The following is a 22961-nucleotide window of genomic DNA, read 5'->3' on the forward strand; positions in this document are numbered from 1 at the left end:
TGTTCACTTCATCCTGTGTTTCCAGTGACATATTTCGAAGCTGGCTGTGTAATTCCGATTCTTATGGGCAAACTCTTCTCCAGCTGTTACAGGGGTCCTGCGTTTTCCGGTATGGTTTTAATGTAGCATCTTTTTACTCTGTTGAACAGTTATGAATGTTTCACTGTAGAGACTAGCACTGCAAAGAAAGAGATCCGTGTAGTCGCGTCTGTCTTGCCTTCGTCCTCCCTTGCGCAGCCAGGCCCTTAAAAGCAGGCCGAGGAGGGGCTGCGCTCGGTGCGTTGCACGGCGGGGCCGTTGCTAGGAGACCGGCCGGCCGCCATTTGCCGCGGGGGTGCGGAAGATGGCGGAGCTGCCGGGGGGGCGGGGCCTGGCTGTGGGCGGGGCGATCGCCGGTCAGGCCGCGCCCCCCGCCCTGTGCCGGGCGCCGTGCCGCTGTGCTCGGTGCGTCCCCGCGCTGTGGCCGGGAGGACGGGCGGCCGCCGGGGTCCGGCTGGGAAGCCCGGCACGGCGTCCTCCGTGCATACCGCCCCATTTGGGGCACCGCGGCGCCGAGCCGCCGCTCGTGGAGCCCGGTCTCAGCAGGGAGGGGTTAAGCACCGGCTGCTTTCAGTCCGTCCCGCCTGTGCCAAGTTTAAATTTAGCCCCCGCGTGAACCCGGCGAGGGGCATCGGGTTGCCTCGGGGCTGGCAGCGCCGCGCGGCACCTGCTGCCACTGCCGGCAAACAGCCCCCAGAGCCGGGGCTGACCCCGCGGGGGTGGCCGGATGGGGCCGGGCGCACCGAGACCTCCGCACCTCTGAACGAGGCAATTAGGCAACTAATTAACACCGTCCTTCGCTCGGCTCCAACGGACCCGGAGGCGTTCGGTGCCGGTTTGGTTTCAAAGCCCACGCTTGCTTCTGGTCGCTCGCTGTTGGGTCGGGGGATGTTATGGGCAGGATCGCTTGGGGCCGGGCTTCGCGTTCCCGGGGTGGGGACGGGATGGGGATGGAGGAGCGGCGCGGGCCCTCAGCCTCCTTCTACGCTGCCGGGGGCGGCAAGCGGCACGGACTCCGTGTGCTCCCATCAGCCCAGGGGATGATACACGCCCATGCGTCCCGTGGGGCCGTGCTGGCACCCGGCCTGCGGGGTCACGGCGCAGCAGCGAGGGGTCACGGCAGCACCGTCCCCAAGGCAGACCCCTGAGCCGGGGGCGGCGGAGGCATTCCTGCACCTCACGGCGCTTGGCATCGCCCCCCCGGCCTGGCGCCCGCCGTCGCACATGTGATCGAAGCTCCGGGCACCGCTGCGGGCGCAGCAGAAGGTCGAGCAGCGCCGGGCCCGTCCCCACCATGATCCCCCGCGGCAAGAGGGACGCGGGCCGCCCTGCCGAGCTGCCCGACGGCGCGGAGCGACACGGGTCCCCCTGGGAGGAGGACGGCCGCCTGTCCGTGCTGCCCCGCGACGACCTTCCCAAGAGCGTGTCCGACTCGTCCATCTCCTCCTACCACTCGGCGCGGTGCTCGGAGACCACCGACACCTTCAAGGACTGCCTGGAGTTCCTGGAAGAGGACGATGCGGGCCACCTCACTCCCCCGCCGCCCTACGTGCCCCCCGAGGGCCCCCCGCCGCGCGGCCCCGGCTCCGGTCTGCGGGAGGAGCGCGCCCGGCAGCCCCAGCTGTCCGTCACGGCTAAGAATAGCGCGGCGCCGGGCCGCGGGGGCAGGATGGGTCCCATCCGCGGAGATCGGCCGCCCGTCGTCGCCTTCGTGGAGCGGCCGTGCGCGGCGGCACCGGCGGCGATGCTGGGCGAGGGGCGGCGGGCCCGGAGGGGCGGCGGGGCCAGCGACTCGGACGAGGCCGACAGCGAGGTGCGGGCGCTGACGGCCAGGTCCTTCCACAGCCTGTCGGGCCCCCCCGGCGCCCGGCTGGACATGTGCAGCTCGTCCAGCCTCTCCAACTCGCTGTCCGAGGACGGCGGCGGCGGGCGGCGGTGGGCGGCGTGCGGGGAGCCCCGCGGTACGGAGCTGAGCGGCGTGCCGGCCAAGGAGCTGTTTGAGTGCGTGGATGTGGAGCTGGAGAGCGGCGACGCCAAGAAGGGCTACGGCAAGAGGAGGACTGTCCCCAAACGGCAGATCCAGCTGAAGAGGAAGGAGAGGAAGGAGGTGGGGTTCTTCCCGTGGGGGGACAGCTCGGCCCCGCAGCCGCTGCCCCCCGCCAGGAAGGAGCCCCCGGGGAAGGGCAGGGCTGGCGGCGAGGACTTCAGGTTCAACTACAAGCAGTTCGTGAAGACGGCCTCCTTGGATGGTGATGGCAGCAAGACCCGGATGGCCTCCAGCCTGGTAAAGAACGTGCTGGCCAAGAAGATGCAGTACGAGCAGCTCATCAAGATGGAGCAGCAGAAGGTGCTGCGGGGCAGCTCCACCTCCTCAGGGCCGTCCTCGGCCGGCACTGACCTACTTGGGGACGGCATGGAGGGCAAGTCCAGCTCGCTGTCCAAATCCGACCTCAGCGCCTCGGCCGAGGACGTGAGGCTGGTGGACATGGGGCTGGGGCACGTCGGTGCCCACCGGCCGGCCAAGGGTGTGGTGCTGAGCGAGGCAACACGGGAGAACGTCTGCAGGCTGAAGAAGACCTTCAATGAGCTCAACGAGAGGATGCGGTACCAGGAGGTGGTGCAGTGCCAGCGCCTGCCTGCTGCCGAGCCCTCCGCAGAGAGGACTCCCTACTGGCGAGCGCGCGCCCTGTTCGAAGGCCGCAGCAGAGATGGGAAGGTGCCGGCCGTCACCCCCAAGTTTGAGAAGCCGCAGAAACCGTGGCCCAGCTTGAGGCAGCGAGCCATCCGCCCCAGCAGGCCCCAGCTCGTCCCCTTTGAGCCCAAAAGCTCGGTGCCTCCCGACGTGCCGCCCCGGAGCATCTTCACTTCCCAGGCGCGGGATGTGAGGTTGGGGCCACAGAGCAGTGGGGAGGAGAAGCCACCGCCAGCGCCCCGAGAGCCCCAGGGACCTGGGATCACTGTGGGTACCCCCGCCGAGCCGGGCAGCAAAGGCAAGGCGCTGGTGCCGCAGCCACGGGATGTGCGTAAGCTGCTGAAGAGCAGCTACAGCCTCAGCTTCGGTGCTGCTCGCGGACCCCCGGCTCCCGGCCCCAGCAGGGAAAGCACTGGGGAGCCCAAGCCGCCGTCCCCACTCATCATCCACTGCACCTCGGTCCGACGCAGCGAGCCGGCACCGAGCGTTGTGCCACCTGTGGGTGGGGACGTGGGGACAGATGGTGTCCGAGAGCCTGCACCAGCACGCAGCGAGGGCACGGCGGCATCCATCAGCAGCCACCCGGCGCAGGGCTCACCTGTGCAAATCAGCAAGGTGCAGTCTGTGCGGAGAGAGGCAGCCACCACCAAGAGCCCCCGGCCCGGCCCGGCCACGTGCCGCCAGCGCAGTGAGATCCATGTGCCGTCACTGGTGGGGACTGTGGAGGAAACGCACGTAGAGAGCCACCTCCATGTCCTGGTCGGGCCTCAGTCCCCGCCTGTGGCTGTGGAGGCCTCTCCGGCTCGGAGCAGTGCTGTGCTGAGGATGGAGAAGACCCTTCTCCTCCCACCGCCACCACTGAGCCCCACAGAGGAGGATGAGGAGCGTGGTCACAGTGTCACCATAGGGGACGGCGCTGGAGCGGACCAACAACGCAGCAGCGGGGACAGCCCAGGGAATGTCCAGGATGTGAAACCAGCAGTGAGAAGTGCACTGAAGCCACCCACCTGTGAGCAGCCGGGCAGCCAGCTGGCCTCAGTGGGGAACCACGGCCCCGCAGACAGCGCTGGCCCCACTGCGCCATTTCAAGCGAGGGAGGCTGGTGAAGGTCCCTCTGTTCCCCCTGTGCCACTCGCCAGCAGGCCACCAGAACAGAGGGAGACCGTGGAGCACGTAACGAAGTGGCCAGGAGCCAGTGATCCACACCTTACTGTTGTCCAGGCAGACAACTCCAACTACTTGACAATTCCTGTGAAAGCCCCCAAACCTTCCCCAAAGGTGCCCCTGGTCCCTAGCCCGGGCACCACCTCCTTTGGGACCCCTTTGGTCCCCCACCCAAACAGTGTGTCCTTCGGGACCCCCTCGGTCCCAAACTCGGCCACCACGCACTTCGGGACCCCTTCAGTCCCCAATCCAGCCACTGCACCCATTGGGACCCCACTGGTCCCCCATCCATCTAGTATGCCTTTTGGGACCCCTTCTGTCCCCAGTCCAGCCAGTGCATCCCTTGGGGCCTCCATGGTCCCCAACCCATCATCTTTTGAGACCCCTGTGGTCCCCAGCCTGACCAGCACATCCCTTGGGACCCCTTTGGTTCCTAGTGCAGCCAGCTCCTCTTTTGGGACGCCGTTGTTCCCATACCCACTGGGTGCACCCTTTGGGACCCCTTTGGTCCCCAGCCCAGCTACTCCATCCTTTGGGACCGCTTCAGTCCCCAGGTTGCCCAACTCAGCCTTTGGGACCTCTTTGGTTCCCAATCCACCCAGCACACCTTTTGCAACTCCTTCGGTCCCCAACCCAGCTGGCTCATCCTTCGGGGCCCCCTTGGTCCCCAACCCATCCAGCACACCTTTTACATCTTCCTCTGTCCCCAAGCGGGCCAGCTCATCCTCTGGAACCCCCTTGGTCCCCAATCCAGCCACGACGTCCTTTGGGACTGTTCCATTCTCCAGGCCACTCAACTCAATCTTTGGTGCCCCCTTGGTCCCCAACCCATCCAGCACACCCTTTATGACCCCCTCTGTCCCCGTGCCAGCCAGCTCATCTTTTGGGACCCCCATGGCCAACAACCCAGACCCTACTTCCCTTGGGTACCCGTCAATATCTAACGTGGCCAGATCTTCCTTTGGGTCTCCCTTATTTCCCAGCCCGGCCAGTGCTCCTCTGGGGACTGCTGTGTCCCCCCATCCCGGTGGGGAAGCCCCATGGAGCAAACCCCTCTCTGAGCCCCCCCAGCCCTCTGATGCTCTGGCTGCTGCTGTGCCCCCAGCCCAGCCCCAACCTCACATGGAAGACGCTCCCCGGAGGACCGAGGGATCCTCGCCGAGCAGCAAGAGCACACCGAGCCCCACACGGCCCTTTGCTCCCCACCCCTCCGCACACCGCAAGATGCTCGTTGATCCCGACAGTGGAAAATGCTACTACATGGAAGCGCCACGGCAGCCCCAACTGAAAACACTTTACGACCCGGAGACAGGGCAGTACATGGAGGTGCTCATCCCACCGGTGCCCGTGGCCTCACACGCTGGATTCTACCATGCTCCCTTCAACCCCATGCTCTATGGCACACCCTACATGCCCTATGGCAGCTTCCCAGGGCTGCCAGCAGCCCCGCTGCCCACTGCCTCCTCCCCGGCACACCCTGACCTGCAGGGTCAGCCGCCGACCTCCGAAAACCCTGGGGGCTTCCCCGGAACCTTCAGCCCCGATCCTAAGGGCGAGGGGCCACCTGCAGCTGGGGGTCCTGATTGTGGATACCTGGAGAGCCCCTATTACATCCCCACAGGGATGCGGGCCAGCCCCAGCCCCAACCAGCCCCCAGCCCGTGCCAGCCCTGCCAGCACCGAGAAGGGACCACTGCCCTCGCTGTGATCCCTAAATGCAGTGCCAGCCCACATCGCCCCCAGCCCTGGCTGTAGGAACCCCGTGGTTGTGGCTGAGCCGGTGTTGGGCGCTGCCTGGGCCCGACTGGCTCCTAGAAGGAATGGGGAAAAGTGCCCCAGGGGGTTCCTGAAGTTGTGGGAGTGTGGCCGCAGCAGCAAAGGGACCATGTGCATGGCCCCACTGCCCCCATCCTGCTGCTCCCATCCCAAGGGCGATGAACAGAGGCAGCGCAGCCACAGCACAGACTCCTGAAAATAGCAATAAAAGTGCCGGGCCAACATTAATCCTACAAACCCATCCGTGTCCGCGTTGTCTGTAAAGGGCACACGAGGGGCACAGATGTTCCTTTCAGGGCACATGCAGGGCACTGCAGATAGTGATGGTGCACCAGTGGGGTTGGGGGTCACAAGCCCAGGAGGAGGAGGAGGTGAGCCACTCCCAGGGAGGGTCTGGGGGAGGACGGTGTAGGCATGGCAGGATTGAATCAAACCAGAATTCTGAATTAAACCACAAAGCATAACTGAGGGCCGGACGGCTGCGCAGAGCATCAGCCGGATGCAGGTGCATCGGCCGCGCATGGGTGCCCGGGGGTGATACCTCCTGCGCCCGCCCCTGTTGCTTCCAGCATGGCTCAGCAGTGCCAGGGCAGCAGCATGCAGGCAGTGCTGGTGCTGTGTGTGACCCTCAGCCTGGCAGCAAGAACGGGGGCCGAGAACGCATGTGGGGACCCTGAGGCCCCATCCTCATCCCACAGCATCCCTGCGCCCCAGATGAGTGCTGAGGAGCGGCTCTCGCCCCACATGCCTGAAGCCCTGCGCTGTGATGCGTGCCACGCCATCGCCTTCCAGGTGCGGGGGAACATCCACCAGCAGCCCTGCACTGCGCCAAGTGCTTCTGACTGCTGGAGGGCGGATAAGGGGGGCACTGGGTTGGGAGCGGGGTCACGGTGCATGGAGAGGGGCTGTGACACATGCAGAGGTGTCATGGCACATGGAGAGGGGTCGTGGTGCACGGAGAGGGGTTGTGTTGCTTTTAGAGGGGTCAGGGCTCATGGAGAGGGGGGTCATGGCACATGGCCACATCATGGTCACTTTCTCCTCAATTCCTGCCCCAGCTGGAGGGGCGGCTCAGCCGTGCGGAGGCGAAGCAGGGCAGGAAGGCGCTGAGCGAGTCGGACTACATGGAGGTGCTGGAGCAGAGCTGCTCTCAGGACTGGGAGCTGTGAGTGGTGCAACCCTTCCGCAGAGTGCAGTGGGTGGTTGGGCCGTGGGAGCAGACCCCAGCCTCACGTCCCCCTGCAGTTACGGCGTGCAGGAGCTGAGAGGAGAGCGGCGGTTGATGGGACCGGGCCTGCCAGGACAGGAGGCAATGAGCGTGGCAGTGATGGGGGGGCCGTGGCCGGGCAGGTGAGCATTGCAGGGATGGGGGAGGACACGGGAGCACTCCACGTCCCGACGCTTCCCACTGCCCGCAGGCTGGCCAAGATGTGCCACAGCCTTGTGGGCGAGCACAGCGAGGAGCAGCTGTACGGAGCGCACCGACGGGGTCCCACCGCTCTGCGGGAGCTGCTGTGCCATGGCAAGAAGGGGCCGTGCGCCCACCTGGGGGGGTCCAAGGCAGGGGGCTCGGCTCCCCCCAAGGCACTGCAGAACGAGCTGTAGCCAGCGGCCTTCATGTGCCGTTACTGTGGATGGTTAATGCTTAATGCCTGACGACCTTTGGAGCCAACCGCGTACTGCAGCACCGGACACACGCAGAGGGGACGCCGAGGGAGGTGGCACTGCCGGCACCATGCCGGGGACGCCGGGCTGCTGCTGTCGCCATCCCAGCTCCACATCTGTTTGCACTCGTGGGGACATCCCCAGTGGCACCCGTGCCCCAATCCTGCTGTTACTCTGTAACCCTCCACCTTAATGTTTGACCAAAGTGGCGCGGGCGGCGGTGCCAGCCCTAATTAAAGCAGTTAATCGCTCATCCCTCACCACCACCACACTCCCTGGTTTCACAACCCGCAGAGTAAAGTCCTCCCCGGCACAATATAAGCCACCGCGCGGTGACATCCCCGCACTGCCCAGGATGGGAACCCGCTCGGGAGAACTGCCCCAGCCCCAGGTGACCGCGGCTCTGACCCCGACCCCTTCACCCGTCCCCATAGGGCGTTGGGGAGGGGGCAGGTGGGGAGGGGCACAGCACCTCGGGATGGCAAAGGGTGGGGGGAGCCCAAAGGGGGTGAGGCCCAGGGGACACACCAGGGAGGTGGTGGGACGCTGCGGTTGGGGGTGCTACGGTTGCCACGGGGACAGCGGGGACCCAGCACCCTGGGGCAGCACCCAGGGGCCCAGAGCCCTGCGGGGGTGGCCGGGCGGTGTCCCCACATCCCCAGGAGGCCGCAGCCCGGTTCCCATGGCACACCCGGCACAACACCGATCCACCCATTGCCTCTCTCTGCCTCCAGGACACCACTCCGGCCCTCCCCCCCTCTGACCCTCAGCGTCCCCCCGGGGCAGGCAGGGTGAGCACTGCCCCCATCCCTGTCCCTAAGCCCCCCGGGGCTGGCGGCGGGCTCAGCGCTTCCCCTTCAGCCGTACCCTCCCCAGGGCCCCGTGGCGGACCCCAGCCCTTCCCCGGCCCGGCGGCAGTTTGACATGCTGTACCAGATCGAGGACGTGCCCCCCTGGTATCTCTGCATCCTGTTGGGCTTCCAGGTATGGCATGGCCCCCACATCCCCAGAGCCTCCCACGGCTCCCCTTTGAGCCCCTCCACCGCTGCCCCCCCAGCACTACCTGACCTGCTTTAGCGGCACCATCGCCGTGCCCTTCCTGCTGGCCGAGAGCCTGTGTGTGGGCAAGGACCAGCTGACCGTCAGCTACCTCATCGGCACCATCTTCACCTGCGTCGGCATCACCACCCTCATCCAGACCACCGTGGGCATCAGGTAGGGCCGCTCCTGCTGCCCCCGGCCCGCATGCCTCCCAAGGGCTGCAGCCAACCCTCCCACCCCGCAGGCTGCCACTGTTCCAGGCAAGCGCGCTGGCCTTCCTGGTGCCCGCCAAGGCCATCCTGGCACTGGAGAAGTGGCAGTGCCCACCTGAAGGTAGAACCAGAATAACATGATGGCAGCACGACACGCTGCCCGCCGTCCCGGCGCTCACCTCCTCCCTTCTCCGTCCCCAGAGCAGATCTATGGCAACTGGGTGCTGCCGCTCAACACCTCCCACATCTGGCAGCCCCGCATGCGGGAGGTACGGCCCGGCCCTGCCCCGTGTGGCCCCAATGCCGCCCCGCATCCGCTCACGTGTCACCCCGCAGATCCAGGGGGCCATCGTGGTGTCCAGCCTGGTGGAAGTGTTCATCGGGCTGCTGGGGCTGCCCGGCGCGCTGCTCAACTACATCGGGCCGCTCACCGTCACCCCCACCGTGTCCCTCATCGGCCTCTCCGTCTTCCAGGCTGCTGGCGATCGGGCCGGCTCGCACTGGGGCATTGCAGCGCTGTACGGCACCACGATGAGCATGTGGATGGTTTTCAGGCCCTTGTGCCAACGCTGCGGGTAGCACCAGAGGCACCTGGTGACCCCTGGCGTCCTCAGGGCCCTCTGCTCTCCGCAGGTCCATCGTTCTCATCGTGCTGTTTGCGCAGTACCTGCGGAACGTCACCGTGCGCCTGCCTGGGTTCCGCTGGGGACACGGCTTCGTCCTGCTGCGCGTGCAGATCTTCAAGATGTTCCCTGTAGGGATGGGGCTGGGGAGGCGCTGAGGAGCACTGCTGCGGGTCTCCCCCCCCACACACACACATCCCCATCGCTGCCTGCAGATCATCCTGGCCATCATGGTGATGTGGCTGCTCTGCTACGTGCTGACACGTACTGACGTGCTCCCCAGCAACCCTGAGGAGTACGGCTACAAGGCCCGGACAGACGCGCGTGGGAATATCCTCTCGGTGGCCCCCTGGTTCCGTTTCCCCTACCCCTGTGAGTGACCCACGGCGACACGGGCAGGGAGTGGGCACGGCCTCACCGGGGGCACACACCCCAAGGTGGTGGCACAGCCCCATGGCGGTGCTGCTCCCCTCAGGTCAGTGGGGGCTGCCTACAGTGACCTCAGCAGCCGTGCTGGGCATGTTCAGTGCCACGCTGGCCGGCATCATCGAGTCCATCGGGGATTACTACTCCTGTGCGCGGCTGTCAGGAGCGCCTGCACCCCCGGTGCACGCCATCAACAGGTATGGCAATGCTGCTGGGACGGGGACATCACCCTGCACCCCGGCAGCACCCCACTGCCTGCGCCTGGCTCCCATTTTGTGCCCATGGCTGCTTCATGCTTCCACTTCCCGGTGGTGCAGGGCCACCTCCTCCCCACTGGCACACCCCCACACCTTGGGCACATCTCCAAAGCCACCGCAGGGAACGGCACCCTCTGTTCATCCCCCAGGGGCATTTTCACAGAAGGCATCTCCTGCATCATCGCAGGGCTGATGGGAACCGGTAACGGCTCCACCTCCTCCAGCCCCAACATCGGGGTGCTGGGCATCACCAAGGTACCCCCCGATCTGCGCGCTCCCCATCCCCAGGGGGTCACAGCCACCTCCACGCACCGCCTGCGTCCCCCCGTGCAGGTGGGGAGCAGGAGGGTGATTCAGTACGGCGCTGGGATCATGCTCATCCTGGGCACCATCGGAAAGTTCACCGCGCTGTTCGCCTCGCTACCCGACCCCATCCTTGGCGGGATGTTCTGCACGCTGTTTGGTAACTGCACTGCACAGGGAGCAGTGGGTGGCACTGGAGCTGCACTGAGGACTGTCCTGTCCTACAGCACTGCAGCTCCCACAGCACTTGGCCACATCTCTGCTTGCAGGCATGATCACGGCCGTCGGCCTCTCCAACCTGCAATTTGTTGACATGAACTCCTCCCGCAACCTCTTTGTGCTGGGCTTCTCCATGTTTTTTGGGCTGACGCTGCCCAACTACCTGGATGCCCACCCCAAGTCCATCGACACAGGTACCAGGAGCCCCTCACACTATTTGCCAGCAGCATCCTGGTGTGAAGGTGCTTAGGGCGAGCAGGGCAGATCTCTCAGTCTGTGCACCTTAACGCGGCTCTGCTCGCTAACCTGCAGCGGTAAGTGCACTTGTAGGGCAAATGTGACTGAAGTTGGGAAGGCAGCTCCAAGATACAGCTCAGTGAACCTCAAAGCAGCACAGGAGAGCTTGCAAGTGGGCAGCGGCACCTCTGAACACCATGTGCCCGGCGTGGGAGGCAGCACACGCCATGAGCCCTGTGCTTCCCATCCCTGCACTCCCTGTCCCGCTCAGCCTGTCCCTCCCGCAGGCGTCCCTGAGCTGGACCAGATCCTGACGGTGCTGCTGACCACCGAGATGTTTGTGGGAGGCACCCTGGCCTTCATCCTGGACAACACCATCCCAGGTACGTGCAGCGGGCCGGGCGCGGGGCTGCGGTGGGCATCCCAGCACACGGCAGCTGCGCCTGCTCACAGGCACGCGGGAGGAGCGGGGACTGGTGCAGTGGAAGGCTGGCGCGCACGCAGACAGCACGGCCTCAGCCGACCTGAGGAGCTACGATTTCCCCTTTGGGATGAGCGCGGTGAGGAGGAGCCGCTGGCTGCGGCACGTGCCCATCTGCCCGCTCTTCACCGGCTTCGCCTGGCGGGCAAAGAAGAGCCACACGGCAGATGACGGCGCGGTGGACGGCGCCGACGGGACGGCTGTCTGCACCAAGGTGTGACGGCGGCGGCTGCGGAGGGGCTGAGCCAAGCGCTGGGCTCCCATCACAGAGCACCGCCCGGGCTGCGAGCCCTCCGCTCCCAACGCAGCGCCGGGGGAAGGCGCTGCCTGTGGGAATGGCATTGGCTTGGTTTAGCGTGGGGCTGCCGTGACAGCAGGGCTCCCAGGCGCCGGCCTCAGTCCACGCTGCCTTGAGACGCGCTCAAAGCCCCGCTGTGGCTCAGCAGCTTCCATCGAGGCGCCGGGAGCACCAGGCTGCGCCGTGCCCTTGGCTCCTGCAGGGCCGCACAGCAGATGCAGCTGGTGCTGCACCGGGTCCAGCAATCGGAGCGGTCCGTTTTAAGGTTATGCATTAAAGAAAATCCAAACCCACAGCCCCTGTCATTTCTGACAGTGTGCCCAGGTGGCCAAGAGGGCCAACGGCATCCTGGCCTGCATTAGAAATAGTGTGGCCAGCAGGAGCAGGGAGGTGATCATCCCCTGTACTCAGCACTGGTGAGGCCGCACCTCGAGTACTGTGTTCAGTTTTGGGCCCCTCACTACAAGAAAGACATTGAGACCCTGGAACGTGTCCAGAGAAGGGCAACGAAATGGTGAGGGGTCTGGAGCACAAACCTTATGAGGAGCGGCTGAGGGAGCTGGGATTGTTCAGTCTGGAGAAGAGGAGGCTCAGGGCAGACCTCATTGCACTGTACAACTTCCTGAAGGGAGATTGTGGTGCAAAAGGGTCTGGCCTCTTCTCCCACGCAAATAGTACGACCCGAGGAAACGGCCAGAAGTTGTAGCAGAGGAGGTTTAGGTTGGACATTAGGAGAAACTTTTTCTCTCAAAGGGTGGTCAGGCACTGGAATGGCTGCCCAGGGAGGTGGTGGAGTCGCCGTCCCTGGCGGTGTTCAAGAGGCGCCTGGATGAGGAGCTACGAGAGATGGTTTAGTAGCTTGTGGCACTGATAGGAATGGGAGGGTGGTTGGACTGGATGATCTTGCAGGTCGTTTCCAACCTTGTGATTCTGTGATTCTGTGATTCTGACACCGGGTTTAATGCTGAAACCCAAAGCTGAAGGCAGCACTGGGTTGATGCGGCCCTGACACAGCCAGGCACAGGCAACCTCTCCCTCCCTCCCCACCCCATGCAGAAGAGCACAAAGAGCGAAAGAGATCTCATGGGAGAAGATAAGGATGGTTTGTCATAAAATCATATGACTTGGGTGGGAAGGGACCTCAAGGATCACCAAGTTCCAAACCCCTGCATCAGGAAGGCCTGCCAGCCCTTAGGTCAGATGTTATGTGAGTTTATCCGTAGCCTCATCCGACCTGGCCTTGAACATCTCCAGATATGGGGCATCCAGAGCCTCCCCGGCTGTGCCAGCACCTCACCACCCTCTCAGTGAAAAAATAAGTAAATAATAAGTGAAGGAAGGAACAGGAGGGAGATAACCAACAACATGAAGATCCGAGCAATCAAAAAAGCAATCACTTGTCTCCTCCCATGGGCGCACTGGTGCCCAGCAGGTTCAGTAATGGAAGAGCCCTCCCACCAATTGGGCTGCACCAGCAACAGCCAGACCCCAACATTATCAGCACTGCTTCAGTCACAAACCCAAACACAGCACCCTTGGGAGAGCTGCAGAGAAAGATAACTGTCCCAGGCAAACACAGCACTGACACAAAACAATTCTAAGCCAGCAGTTCCTAAGAGCCAGGGGCTGACTACTTTGTTTCGCTGCGCTGATTTGAGCACAAACTGACACAGAGCCAGGGATCACTCCAAACTCCTCATCTGGGGTTGAGCTCCTGGCTGGAAGCAGAGCCCTTCAGCACCTTCCCACTGACATCTACATGCCAGCTACGTGCCCCCAGCAGACACCACCACTGCATTCACTTCTCCAATAAACCCTTCTATGTTATGGAGTTGCCTGGGATAAGAACAAAGCACAAAAGCAAATCACAGCAAGCCTGTGTGTTTCGCAAGCTGGCCCCAACTGAAGCATTCAGCTGCCAAACGCCCAGAGCTCAGGGACAAGGGCTGCAAGCAAACCAGCTGCCAGCCCTGCAGGGACTCTGGTGGAACCCCAGCTTCAGCTCCAGTCAGCTGTATGTGGTGCTCTGCTATTCCCCAACCCCATGTTTGGGAACTTGAACAAAACAGCAGAAACACCAGAAGAGTTTTGCTACATCTGGGAAGGTCAGTAGATCTGGGAAAGGAAAAGGCAGCTCTGGCCAGGGAGGCCAGGAGATGAGATGGGTGCTTTGCAGAGCAGCACTCAGCACATGTGAATGCTTTGGGAGAGCAGATCTGCCAGCTGGAGGAGACTGGCAAAGCAAATTGGTTCTGCTGTAGTACTGGTGCAAAGGCAGTGCCTCTCTTCCTGCTGTACAGCACTGTGATTTCTGAGGTGTTCCCATTTGGTTTACCCAGAGCTTAAGAGGAAAAAAAATACATATATATATATATTTTTTAAATATATAAAAACAGGAAGGTTGGGCAAAGTTCTGATGCAAGAGTGGATCAAGGCCCCACCTGCAGGCTGCCAGGGGCTGCTGGCACATCACCCCACGGCCTGCCCACCCCTTCCTGCAGCTCTGGGGCTTTATGTCTGAGAGCACCCAGCTCCAGCTGCCCAGCCAGGGCCTCCCAAAGCCCGTGTCAAGCAGTGGGTTTTATATAGCGCCGTCAGCTGCTAACTGGAACTTCCTGTGCTGCCAGAAGAGTGGGGCAGAACGGGGATTAGCAGTGATGAGAACGCAGGAAAATATGCTCAGGCAAACACACAAAGCAGTCAGGCTTCATAGGAAGGGAAGGAAAAGCAGTCAGAGCCCCAGCTGAGATCAGTTCGGACTATCCTGCCACAAGCAGCCTTACAGACACCATATCTGACATGAACACAGAACCACAGAGACTGGAAGGGACCTCTGGAGATGCCCCAGTCCAAACTCTGGCACTGCAGGCTGCGCAGGGAGGCATCCAGGCTCTGGGTATCTCCAGAGGAAACTCCACAACCCCTCTAGGTAGGAGGAGGAATACGTTTCCCTGAGATGCACATTCACGAGACAGTCACCAAATCATTTCTACTATTATTTATTTTTTTAAATATTTTTGAAAAAATATAATTTTTTTACAATATTTTCAACTTAAACACTATTCACACTGAACACGTATGGCAGCTTAACCTACCCAAGTATGAAGTTTAAGAAGCCAAAACTGTTCTAGCTTTATTAAAAGAAAAAAAAAACAAAACAAAAACAAAAAAGTCGTTGTGCTGTAGACTATCGTGTAGTGATGATTAAACAAAGCAAGGGAAAAGCACCACTCAAATCACTAATGCTAGGGTTTGCTTGGTTAAATCCAGCTATAATAAAGTTGTACGCTAAAAGTTACACAGACATCGCTATGTCCGCATGTGGGCTCTTGGAAGAAACTGTGATGAAACTCACATGTCCTGTAACATAATTAGGAAGTGAAAGATTGCTGACATGGTAACACACTGCGAGCACAGGGAATCCCTTCCTCCCCACCGCCGGGATGTCAGTTCAGTAGCTGAGATCTATGACTCTGTGCAGGTCTGTACGGTTTCTGTTAGAGCTCAGGCTGCTCAAAAGAAGCATGAATATATATATATTTTTAAGGGGAAAATGTAACATTAGTAACAATACTGATAATTCAAAGAAAGTTAGCTAATCTGCGTAACAATCAGATCACCTTGCTTCCATTTTAAAGTTAAGGCATTATCAGGTGCGAGCCAGCACCAGTTAGCACATCTTCAGTTAAAAAGAGACCATCCAAAGCAAATTCCAAGTCCTACTTAAAAAGACAGAGTCTGCAGAAGGTTCATAAACGTGGTACTTTGTCTCAACTTGACTGGTGCTTCCTACCTCACTGTCTCCTTTGCAGAGAGCCAGGGCCCAATTATGTTTCCATTAAACTTTTGACAGATTTACTTAGTAACAGTCTCAGCACTTTTTATTGAGCATGCAAGACTAACAAAACTTTGGCAATGCATAAGTGTAACACAGTGACAAGAAGAGAGAGCTTTTACAATTAAATCTTCTAATACTGGCTTCACAGTGTGGAAATTGTGCTACATCCACCAAAAGAGGGCCCAGTCTACTCAAATATTTAAGTACTTCACCCCAGGAACAAACTCCTTTGCGTTTGGATTCAGATTACTCTTGACCTGAGGAAGGAAAAAACAGAACTCCAGTTGAATCGTTATTTTCATCCTCTACTTCCAAACTGAAATACAGTTCCAGGAGGACAGCATTAAGGACATCCAGAGCACCAGGCGCACACAGAAAGCCTCTGCACTCACCAGGGAAGCACGCTCTGCTCGCACCTCCATTAGCCCCACCTGCACACTGCAGTCAGATGAGGGCTCAGTGAGTAACAAAACAAACAAGGCACGCAGCAGAACCAGCAACTGCCACTAATGCTGAAACAGCTTCTGAAGTTAAGTTAAATGCACCACAAGGCGTTTTGTTCTTAAGCAAGAAGAGACTTGCTCCAGGAACTTCAGCCACCCCTAGGAATTCAGTGTATACGAGCACTAGATTGTTCAGTGCCTGTGTCCCCCCCACAGGGCAGCAGCTCCCCTACAGTCAGCGCTCTGCACTTACAGGTGGGCAGCCAGCACCCCCAAAATAAGCTACTCATTATTAAAAAAAAACAACAAATAAAGAGAGGAGCAGGCTTTTCTGTTCTTGAGTCCCAAGCTGCCACCTGCAGCTGCTTAACCTTGGGAAAGGTTAAGGCTTGTATCTGAATTTCACAGCAGTTGTGTGATATGACTGCATGCTTTCTGTGCCACACACCAGTAACGCCCCACTTCGTTAAGGAAAACTTGTACACACTGCCCTTTCAGTTTATTAAGAAGCTGTGGAGCAAGAAAGAGGGAAATAATCAGTTTACTTAGCTGCTTCCTCCTTTAGAATCTCTATAAAGAGATCTGCGATGGTACCAGTGATCCAAATCAGGCCCTGGAGTGATCTGTACCTACCTAATATGTAAGAGCTGACAAACGCAGAATTAAACTTGATGCAGTGCTGCCATGGCAGCTCAGTCAGAGCTCCACTCGCTGCCTCTCTCTCTCGTAATGAGGTATGCATGTCCAAACCCACTTAAATTTATGCCATGGCCTAAAAAAGGCACCACGTGGTTTTAAAGAAAACCACCGAACAGGTTTCATCACCTGGGGGAGCATACCTTACTCAGCTGCTGCACATTTCCCCTTCCATCACACATGGTTTAAGAGTCCCTGGCCTAACATAAAGGATTTTCTACTGCTATTATCAGCAAGAAAAATCAGCCATGGATAAAGAGATGCCAAGTTTTAGAAATATGACAAGAAATGGAGTTTACCACCAGATCCTCCAGTGATGAGCTGTCACTGATAACAAGGTCATTGAACTGGTCCTGGATTTGATCCATTGTTTGTGGGAGATCACGGGCTGGAATAAACCATTCGTGCTCCTCCTCTTCTTCCAGCATCTCTTGGAAACAGCGCTCAATAAATTCTTCTTCCCACAACTCCTCTTCAATCTATTCAACGGGAAGAAAACGCCTTATTAGTAAAGCTACTGAAAGCTTACATCTTCCCTTCAGTGTCTGCGCACCTAGCTGACCTCCTTTCTAGCCAAGCAACAGGACTTCTGGCAGAACACCACTGGTGCTACAAAGGCAAGCAGCTTTGTTTCTTTAATGTCAAGAAGTGCTTTGTCCCAGGAGCTTATGGCTGGAAGAGAACAGCAGCCCTAGCTGCTCAGGTAGCGCTTCCTGTGGGGAGCTTGCTATGAGCTCAAGGAGAGGCAGAACGTTGGTTCCAAGTGACAGAACCCTCTGGAAGGGAACCAGGGGTGACACACACAGCACTGCACATTCTGTAAGGCTCCCTGGGGAAAAAGCGACCGCCTGTCACCTGGAGCAGGGAGCAAGCAGCACCTCTCCCACACCTGTACATCTGCAGGATGCAGCTCTTGCGGGTTCTTTATATGATGTGAGCAGTTGTTGGGATTGCTGCCCTGCTGCACTAAAAGCAGGGCGGATCAACTGCTGCAGAACTGATACGCGCGGCGAAGATTAAAGGCAGGTTTTGCTTGGCTGTTCAGTAAACAAGCTTTGGGTGTTGATCCTGACAAACTTTTCATGTCCCGCACTGGAGCTCAAGAGAGGAAAGCTGGGAAATAGAAGCTGAGTTGCCAAAAGTAAGGGAGTAAAAAAAAAAAAAAAAAAAAAGATTCAGAACACATTCATTCAGTGGAAGCTTAAGTAAGTTCTCTTATTCATCCTTCACTCTCAAATCACACATGCACTCAATCCTCAAGTGGAAATTCAGGCGCATTCCTGAAGCTAGTGTCAGAGCTCAGGATTCCCACAGACTGAGGCCCTCAGTGATTGGGAACACACGCACCAGCTCACTTAGTGCTCAAGATGCACAACTTCTGGGGAACAGGGACTCTAAGTGACTGTGCAGAGAATTCAAACCCCACGAGACACTGACTTATCAGTTTCCCTGCTGGTGAAGCAGCCCAGCAAGGGGCAGCAGCCTCCAGCCAATCCTTCCTGTGAAGGTTCTCCATCCTGTGTGCGTGGGCAAAAGGAAGCCGTGGGCACACAGCCACAAGCTTGTGTTACAGCAGGGCTTGTCCAGCTCCAGGTTTTTGTTACACGGATGCATACCTACACGTGCTGCCAATCTAGAAGTCACAAATGCTTAATCCCCAAATGTCTCTCAGTTAATGTTGCTCATTTGTATCCTCCAGCCCCTGATTAGCTCGTTCAGCTTCTCACAGTGGGATGTGCCTCCAAAGAGGAGCACGTCACACAGCACCTGCCTGCTGCATCCTCGCCTCCTCCCCACTGGCCCTGCTCTCTGAAAACAGTGCACCTGAAAAGCAGTTCATCTGCCACCCACCTCCCAGCTCATTCCCCAGGTGCTATGCTAGTTGCAGCACAGTCCTGGAGGAGGAAAAACCCACCCAACAGGAAGCAGCACTGAGACCATCCTGACACTTGCAAAAGAGAAACTTTTTTTGTGAGCAGCTTGAATTTCAGATTAGCTGGGTGCCCTAAGGAGGGGGCTGCAGACATATTGTTTCCTAAGCTCCACTTCTGAGCACATTCAGACTGTATAGGAGTACAGAGAAAGCAGCAACCTGAGTACAAAGACCAAGTAATCATTAAGAGAAGGGCAGCAGAAAGAGGTGGGCTCCTCCCTGCCGCCTAACAGAGAGAAAATTGTGCCCAGGTGTAAGGTGGAAGCAAAAGTCAAGGCTTCCTTCCAACCAGGTTGTGAAGACCAGCTCTAAGTTACTTTCATGTTAATTAAGTGTTAAGCAACCCTACCAGGACTTAAGCATTAAGTCACCTAACAACTACGTCCATCAAGTTCTGTGTGAAGAGCAGCCCTGCTGGTGAGGCAGGTAAGCACCTGAATGCAGCCAGCTCCAAACTGCAGCTGGCATGTTTGTGCTTGTGAAACCAGAGCAGCTCGGCAGCCCAGTGAGACCAGTCCCTGCTGAAGTGCCGCATAAAGACTGTCAGCTATACATCTTCCTCCCACCTGCAGAAGTGAGGAATTAATGGACGCTTCAGAACAGCCTGCACCTCCCCCACTTTCACCAAGATTACAGACAGTAAGTATAAGGAAAAAAAAGCGAAGGAAGCATTAGTTTGTTGCCCAGGACCATTCTAGCAAACCCATCTGAAATCCCACCACAGAAGGATTCCCAGCCCTGCACCCCGGTCAGCAGGCACAGCACCACTCCCTGCAGCTACAACACAGCAAGGCGAAGCACAGGGCACTGAGAGAGGGAAAGGACTTGCCTGCCTGTTAAATTCCTCTTCGTTTTCCATCCACATGTACTCCGCAAAGGGATTGTCATCTTCGTGAGAATGACCATTGATGATCACATCTTCACTGATGATGCTCGGGCTAGTACTGCTGCGACTGGGATCTTTCATGGCTGCCTCTTTGATTTGAAGTCTGCAATTAAGAAATGCAGTAATTAAAGACGTGCACATTCGCCCGTCGCCCCGCCCATGGAGGGCTGCACCTCCACATGAAGGTGCAGGTGGCTGCGCTGTGTGATGGCACCCAGATAACACGCACAGCAAGGAGCTCTGCTGAGGGCCAGGGCTCGGCACACCGCCGAGCCATTCCGGAGACTTCCCCAACTCGAACCTCAGCACCAAGGCTGAGGCAAAGTGATAAAATGGAGGCAGCAAGCTGGTGTGCCTGCCCACAGGCACCGCGGGACAAAACCCAACCCGACTTTGTCTTTTTCACAACAATACTGCAGCTTTACCATCAGGCTCACAAAGCATTCAAGTTCAGAGACCCGTCTGCTGATATCCTGTGCTCTGCACCAAAAACATCTGTGCTGTCATGAGGCAATCCTATTGTTCTTCCTACAGCCAGCGTTCCTACCTCCGCTTAAGCGCGAAGAGCTGAGCACTGCTTGGAACTCAGACTGGCAGCACTGAGTACTTTGACAGCAGCCCACAGCAATGACGTTTAACAGTCAGACTTGAGTGGTTTGGTGTATTTTCAGGAGCTGTGCTCACCAGCAGCCCAGCCCTGCCTCACGTGGGCACAGCCAAGCTGTAACAGCGGCCGCAGTGACCGGTACCCATTTCCAGTTTGGGAGCAAACAGTACCACCAATCTGCCATCAGTGCAGCACTGAGAAAAATTCGTTTGTCTCTTATTCTCAAATCAACATCTTAGCTGTCTTACACATCAGAAATGACTTAGTTACAACAGATAGTTGCTTCTCCCACTATCTACCATATACACAACAGAGAAGCCTCTAATGCTGTTACAGTACTGGGGCTTCTCATGCTGAAATACAAAGGGAAAACATGAGCTGCTGCTGTCCCTAATATCTACAGACCTGCCACATCTCAGTGCCCAGCTGAGGAGAGCACAAAGAAAAGGACCCTGCTGACTTCACTCCACTCGTGGGTCCTAATTGAAAGGCAAACCTTCATGCAGAAGTCAGTTCAGCTCCCCGGCAGGGCAACAAATGAGACCCAAATGGCTACTTCAGCAACAGAATGCAAATCTCTCTTGATGCCCTTTCCAAACAGACCTGCAAGGGACTACAGGCAGTGCTCAACACAAACCTGGAAAAGGCACTGCATGTAACACCCCAACTCAAGCCCGAAATGGCTTTAAGCAGCTTCAGCTGTTCACCAGCTCACACACCATATGGATTGGAAGAAATAAAAGACTGCAGTCTAGAAAGCCTACTTTTAAAATATATATATATAATTAGCATGTATTTTCTCATGCTTTTTATGAAGCACGCACCGGGCCTCCTGCACACCACCACGTGCTGCAGGTGAAATAATGCCTCAGCAATGTATGGCACTCAGGCCAAACTCCAGGGAGCTTCTGTGCAGAGAACGCTGCACCCAGAAAAGTTCATAAAGGCTGAAACAAACACAAAACAATGACTGTAAAACCCTGAAAGGTTAATGTGTTGAAGCACAAAGAGCTTTCCTAGTTCCTAAACACTGGAGCAGAACGAGCTCTTTGGTTTTGGAGAGGGAAGATGAGCAGTGCTTCATGTTTGGACTGAACTCCTTCCATTATTGCTCAAGGACAACGTGGCTGATCCTCAAGAAAGATCCAGAGCTCCGACTGAATGTTTGAAGTTCCAGATGATGCCCTAAGTCTGCTAATTAGCATATATATATATGTGCATTTTTTTTCAACAGGCACACATGTAAGCACTTATCCTGCACTAATAGCCACTAAGCCCCAGGCCAGAGCCTTAGTCACAGCAGCGCTGGCCCTTTGATTTTCTGTAACTCACAAGACATTGCTGTTTCCCCACTCCAGTCAGCAGCCAGCCTGCGCTCGGCTGTGAGGACGAGATCAGCCTCAGCTGTTTCAGGGCCATTAGGTGCAGGCAGCCCCGAGCAGAGTGCAGCGTTAGCCCTGAGAAAAGGCAGCACCTAAAGTGGCTGCTGTAGGAAACAGTGCAGGAACCACTGCAGTGTGAATAGGAATGGATACACCTATCATCTGGAAATGGGTGCAGAGCAAAGGATCTAAAGCCCTGTGCGCTGCAACGGGACAAATAGCATCAGTAGTGCTATGAAATAGAGAAGCGGAGCGTTCCGCTATGGTGATGTGAGATATAGCTCCAAACTGTCCTGGGATGGGGCTGGGAAGAGTGCAAGTGTTTAAGGAAAGACTCGGGGTAAAAAAAAAATAACTAAGAGAACTGAGAAATTGCCTCTAAAGAATGGAACTTCCAGCAGAGCACACCGCTCTGTGCAGGACGGGCAGCGCAGACCTGTGGCTGCCAATGGAGCTGTGCCCACAGCCCTGCCCGAGCTGCATTGAGGAGCGCCCAAAGGCCAACAACAAAGGAATGCGATCTGACACCTACTGCCGATAGGAAGGCGTGAGTCCACATGGCAGGGCCCCGAGCCGCGATAATACAAAGGGAAAAAGACAAAAAGGAAGGGAAACCAAACACGAAACAGAAGGGGGAAAAAAAAAAAAAGCCAAAGAAATAAAGAAGAGAACTAAAAGGAGAGAACAAAAGACAGGGGGAAATCAAAGCGCACACAGACGGAAAGCAAGAAGAGGGAACATAAAGACGTGAAGGACAACGACAGAACCCGGCGCCTCCCGCACCGCGGCTGCCGCCCCGACAGCGCCGCCGCCTCCAGGCGCGCACGGGCCGCCTCGCGCAGAGCGAACGCGGCCCCTCGGCCCCGGGCAGCGCCGCGCTCGCCGCAGGGGCGGGGCGGCGGGCTTTGTTCGCCCACAGGGCCGCCCCCGCGCGGCGGGAGGGGCCGGGTCCCGTCAGGCCGCGCGCCGCGGAGCCCCCCCCGCGCGGCGGAGCCCCGGATGAGCGCCGCAGAACAATGGAGGCGGCGCCGCGGGAGCCTCCGCCGGCGGGGGGCGCCCGGCCCGGCGCCGCCTCACGGGGACGGAGCGGCGGAACGGCGGGAGGGAAGGAGGCGGGGCGGCCTTCGCGCTCGCGCCCCGCGGCGAGCCGGAGCCGCGGCCCCGCGCCGCTCACCTGCGCGCTGAGGGAAGGCCGCGTCGCGCCGCCGGCTCCGAGCTGCTCCGCGCCGCTGCGCTCCGCTCCTTGCCCGCCGCCCCGCTCCCCTCCCAGCGCCGCAGCCCCGCCGGACGTGAAATCACTTCCGCTACCTGCGTGACCTCACAGGCCGCGCCCCCCCCTACCCCGGAAGTGGCGGCGGGCGCGGAGCCGCCGTGGCCGGGGTGCGGCGCGCCGCGTGCTGGGAGCTGTAGTCCTCGCGCCGCGCGGCATGCCGGGAGCTCTCGCCGGGCGGCCATTTCGCGGGGCGCACCGCGGGGCACGCCGGGAAACGTAGTGCCGGCAGCAGGGCGAGCCGCCATCTTGTGGCGTTGCCAAGGAGGTCTCACATCTGTCAGAGGCGGCTTCTACTTATTTCTGTGTTCAGCGAGACAAAGAGACAAAGGTCTTCGGTGCACCTCCGCAGAACTACACGTGTAGCAGAGAACAAACCGCCTCAGGAACTGCTTTTCTCAGTAAACTCATACGTGAAAGTTCACATGCAGATCGCTAAGGCTGCATCCAGCGTTTCACACTCTGGTAGGCTTC

General features: G+C 58.6%; 4 protein-coding genes across 4 annotated transcripts; 3 read left to right on the forward strand and 1 right to left on the reverse strand.

Moving 5' to 3' along the window:
* Positions 1-1333: 1333 nt before the first annotated feature.
* On the forward strand, positions 1334-5630 carry PROB1 (proline rich basic protein 1; the record flags this gene model as incomplete). The annotated part of the gene is made up of 1 exon (XM_079542538.1): positions 1334-5630. One exon carries the CDS (start codon positions 1334-1336, stop codon positions 5600-5602), a length of 4269 nt encoding a protein of 1422 aa, XP_079398664.1. The 3' UTR covers positions 5603-5630.
* Positions 5631-6267: 637 nt separating this feature from the next.
* On the forward strand, positions 6268-7275 carry MZB1 (marginal zone B and B1 cell specific protein; the record flags this gene model as incomplete). The annotated part of the gene is made up of 4 exons (XM_079542200.1): positions 6268-6462; positions 6729-6835; positions 6916-7020; positions 7089-7275. The coding sequence occupies 4 exons, from the start codon at positions 6268-6270 to the stop codon at positions 7273-7275; spliced, it is 594 nt and encodes a 197-aa protein (XP_079398326.1).
* A 415-nt stretch (positions 7276-7690) lies between these two features.
* SLC23A1 (solute carrier family 23 member 1) lies at positions 7691-11354 on the forward strand (the record flags this gene model as incomplete). Its single annotated transcript, XM_079542441.1, has 15 exons — positions 7691-7726; positions 8070-8126; positions 8197-8319; positions 8393-8550; positions 8621-8709; positions 8790-8857; positions 8925-9106; positions 9222-9342; positions 9427-9583; positions 9687-9834; positions 10044-10149; positions 10228-10357; positions 10467-10610; positions 10941-11036; positions 11107-11354. The coding sequence occupies 15 exons, from the start codon at positions 7691-7693 to the stop codon at positions 11352-11354; spliced, it is 1863 nt and encodes a 620-aa protein (XP_079398567.1).
* A 4107-nt stretch (positions 11355-15461) lies between these two features.
* On the reverse strand, positions 15462-21776 carry PAIP2 (poly(A) binding protein interacting protein 2; the record flags this gene model as incomplete). Its single annotated transcript, XM_079542415.1, is given in 7 exon segments — positions 15462-15527; positions 16709-16888; positions 19172-19331; positions 20332-20333; positions 20337-20387; positions 20391-20438; positions 21750-21776. Coding segments are annotated over 7 exon segments (534 nt in total).
* Between the last annotated feature and the right edge of the window lie 1185 nt (positions 21777-22961).

This window comes from Tetrao urogallus, assembly GCF_951394365.1.
Source record: "Tetrao urogallus genome assembly, chromosome: 14".
NCBI classification, from domain to species: Eukaryota; Metazoa; Chordata; class Aves; order Galliformes; family Phasianidae; genus Tetrao; species Tetrao urogallus.